At 36.7% G+C, this 3,383-nt stretch overlaps 1 protein-coding gene across 1 annotated transcript; it reads right to left on the bottom strand.

Moving 5' to 3' along the window:
• Positions 1 to 1,585: 1,585 nt before the first annotated feature.
• On the bottom strand, positions 1,586 to 2,530 carry LOC101445566 (olfactory receptor 52M1-like). The gene has a single exon (XM_004471740.1). It carries the CDS (start codon positions 2,528 to 2,530, stop codon positions 1,586 to 1,588), a length of 945 nt encoding a protein of 314 aa, XP_004471797.1.
• Between the last annotated feature and the right edge of the window lie 853 nt (positions 2,531 to 3,383).

The following is a 3,383-nucleotide window of genomic DNA, read 5'->3' as shown; positions in this document are numbered from 1 at the left end:
AGGAAATCTCAGCCTGACTTAATAAGGCTGATTAAAGTACATGTCTGTACAGGAAAGGAACATTCTGACCTTCGGAGCAATGGCTTAGAGTCACCATAGTCTCAATTCCAGATCCAAAGCATTTGAAGTGAACCACCTAAATAAGATGCGTGGGACATGGTAGCAAAAATTTCAGCATTTTTCAGATTCTCTTTATTTTTCCTTACGCAAATGTAACCTGAGCAAATTCTCTTGTAATTATGCCTTCTGCTGACCTATACGTTGAAGACCCTTGAATATGTAGCTTAGGTTAGATGCTTCTCCTAAAATACATATATAATTTGATATCCTGTATGAGTCGAAAACATATGATTTCCAAATAACAAATGTACACCTCTAGGTTGTTCCTGATTTTGAGTTGTTTATGTTGAGTGAATGATGCCAAATAATTCTAGTACTCTAAAACAGAAAACTTCACACTCTATTGTTGACTGATGGACTGAGTAATTCATAAATGCAGAGATGTTTGTCTTCAAATGTTTAATTATATATATTCTAGTTCTAGGGCTAATAAATAAGGAGTAGATGAAAGTTTTAGTGCACAAATATCAAATAAATCATTTTTCAGATAGTTTCAAGATAAAACCCATGAACCTTAGGGATGGTGATGATGATGATGATGATGATGATGATGATGATAGATGATGATAGATGAAAAGTAGATAAACAGATGGGACTATAGAGACAATTGAGGGAAAAGACTAAAGAAAGACGTCACTCCTTATATTGGGGCAATAATACAGGGGGTATTTGACTTTTTTTTACATAAGAAATTCCAGGTTAAGTATTTAATATTGGGTTCTATGTCACCAATCAATGAGGAAACAAAATGCACATGGTAGCCTGGTGCTTTGATATTTCTGACTACTAGATATGGAACTCTAAATACATAACCTGAGTTTTATTATTCAGTAGAATCCAGGTTTTTTGTTTATTATATAGAACATCCTATAATTAGATCAAAATTGTCCCAGAAGCTGAAGCTGTAATGAAAAGTTGGTACCTTAACACTAATCCATGATTTGGCTTTAATTTTTGTGGGGAGATGGTAATCTCTTGGTAATGCAATTTTTAATATTTATAAGAGGTTAAATGCTAACTTTCATTTTATTTTCATTTGAAAATTGATAAAACATTTATCAACTGTCCTAAAAAAATCACTGAGAATTATACGGATCAAAATTATTTCAAATCTTAGCATATACTATACAGCAAATAGTTCTCCAGTTAACTCTTTTGTTTTCTACAGTGCTTACTTAGACTTTTCCTCCATCCAATTACTGTTCATTCCCTAACTGTAACTATCATCCAAAGATACTTAGTGAGGGGGAGATTAACAATATTTCACCAATATTTACTAAGTGAAAATGCTAAAAATATTCGTTGAGTTAGAATTATGAGAATTTAAAGACATTGTTTAACAACAGAACTTTCAGGTAGTAAATGCAATTCAGCTTAGGGGAGTAAGAGCAGTTAGCTATTTTCTCTAGATATCTGTTATTTCTGTTTATTTTCTTGAACCATCTATTTATTGATGCACTTAAAATCAGGTAACTTTGACCCTTATGGCTCTGACAACATGCTCCCGTATTTTCTTAGTCCTTACACCATATACAATCGGATTGAGAAAAGGGGGTACCAAAAGGTACATATTTGCAATAAAAATATGGATATGTGGACGCACATTTTTCCCAAAACGGTGAGTGAAAATGGAAAAGCCAGCTGTGGAGTAGAAGACAAGAATGACACAGACATGGGAGCCACATGTGCCCAAAGCCTTAAAGCTAGCTTCTCGGGATGGCAGGTGGAATACAGAGCGGAGAATGAAGGCATAGGATATAGCAGTGAAAATGGCATCACATGAGCCGATGATGGAAGCAACACTGAGGCTATAATGTTTAGTGGTCCCAGTGTCTGTACAAGCCAGCTTCACCACAGCCATGAACTCACAGTAAGTGTGGGCAATTACTCGTGTTCTGCAGTAGGGAAGCTGTTTGAGCAGGATGGGATGTGGAGAAAAGAAGGCCACACCTCGAACCACCACAATTATACCTATTATGGCAATATGAGTGTGGGTGAGAATGGTGGCATGGCGCAGGGGGTGACATATGGCCACATAGCGATCAATGGCCATGGCCAGGAAGAATCCCGATTCCATGGTGGTAAAACTGTGGATGAAGAACATTTGTGTCAGGCAAGCATCAACGGCAATGTCATGGGCTCCAAGCCAGAACAGGCAAAGCATGCGGGGCAGGGTAGAAGTGGAGAGGACCAGGTCAGTGACTGACAGCATGCACAGAAAGAGGAACATGGGCTCGTGGAGGCTTCGCTCTGCCCGCACCACGGCCAGGATGGTCACGTTCCCCACCACAGCCACCACATACATGGAGCAGAAGGGGATCCCGATCCAGACATGCAGGTGCTCCAGGCCTGGGATGCCCATCAGAAAGAAGGTGACAGGAGAGGGTCGAGAAGTGTTCAGATGTCGCATGATTCTTATTTCTTTTCTTTGTTTTGGTAATTTTGAAGGTACAGTTGCTAGGTCAACATGACCAAATCAGATGCTGAAAAACATGGAGATCTTCTTCAGGAGGCTCTATAATTTTCTGTTGTTTAAAACAATTTGAATTCATCATTAGTTTTTTAAAATTTTCTATGATCAAGTTGATAAAATCAACAACATACCAAATTACACTAACCATATAAATCACCTTTTCCATCCATATCCAGAAATGGCCCCATTATTTTCCTACTTGTATATAAGTCAATAAATATTTATTAAGCAGATACTGTGAAACAAATCCTGTGTTATTAAATTGGGACAAAGAGAAAGATCAGATATTCTTCTCAGAAAGCTATACTTTACAAGGAAAATTAAAACACCTTAACCTTAATATGACTGTGAGAGGTATTTGTGGACTTTCTCTTGTTTGATGAGACTGTCATATTCCAGATGATAATGGATAGACAGGATTTGAAATGTTCAGAACGGGGAGTACACTTTCCTGAAAGGGAAAATATCAAGAAATATTACTATGAAACAGGAACAACTAGGAATAAATATGAAGGCTAGTATTTTTGAATTTAGTAATCAAGAGACAAAGTGGTAGGCTAGTATATCAATTTCACCACATTAATGGCTTCATATCCTCACTTTTTCCTTTGCTCATTTAAAATAAATCCATTATATCAAAAATTTCTTACAGACTAGTGTAAATTTCTCTGATTCATTTCATTCTATCTGTACTGTCTGATAAACCTAATTCCATGTCAATTACATGGGGTCTTAAATTTTTTGTAGATAACAATCCCATGAATTGCCATATTTTCATCTATATCTTATT

This window comes from Dasypus novemcinctus, chromosome 10 (genome assembly GCF_030445035.2).
Source record: "Dasypus novemcinctus isolate mDasNov1 chromosome 10, mDasNov1.1.hap2, whole genome shotgun sequence".
NCBI lineage: Eukaryota > Metazoa > Chordata > Mammalia > Cingulata > Dasypodidae > Dasypus > Dasypus novemcinctus.
This window is presented reverse-complemented; position numbering and strand designations above follow the sequence as displayed.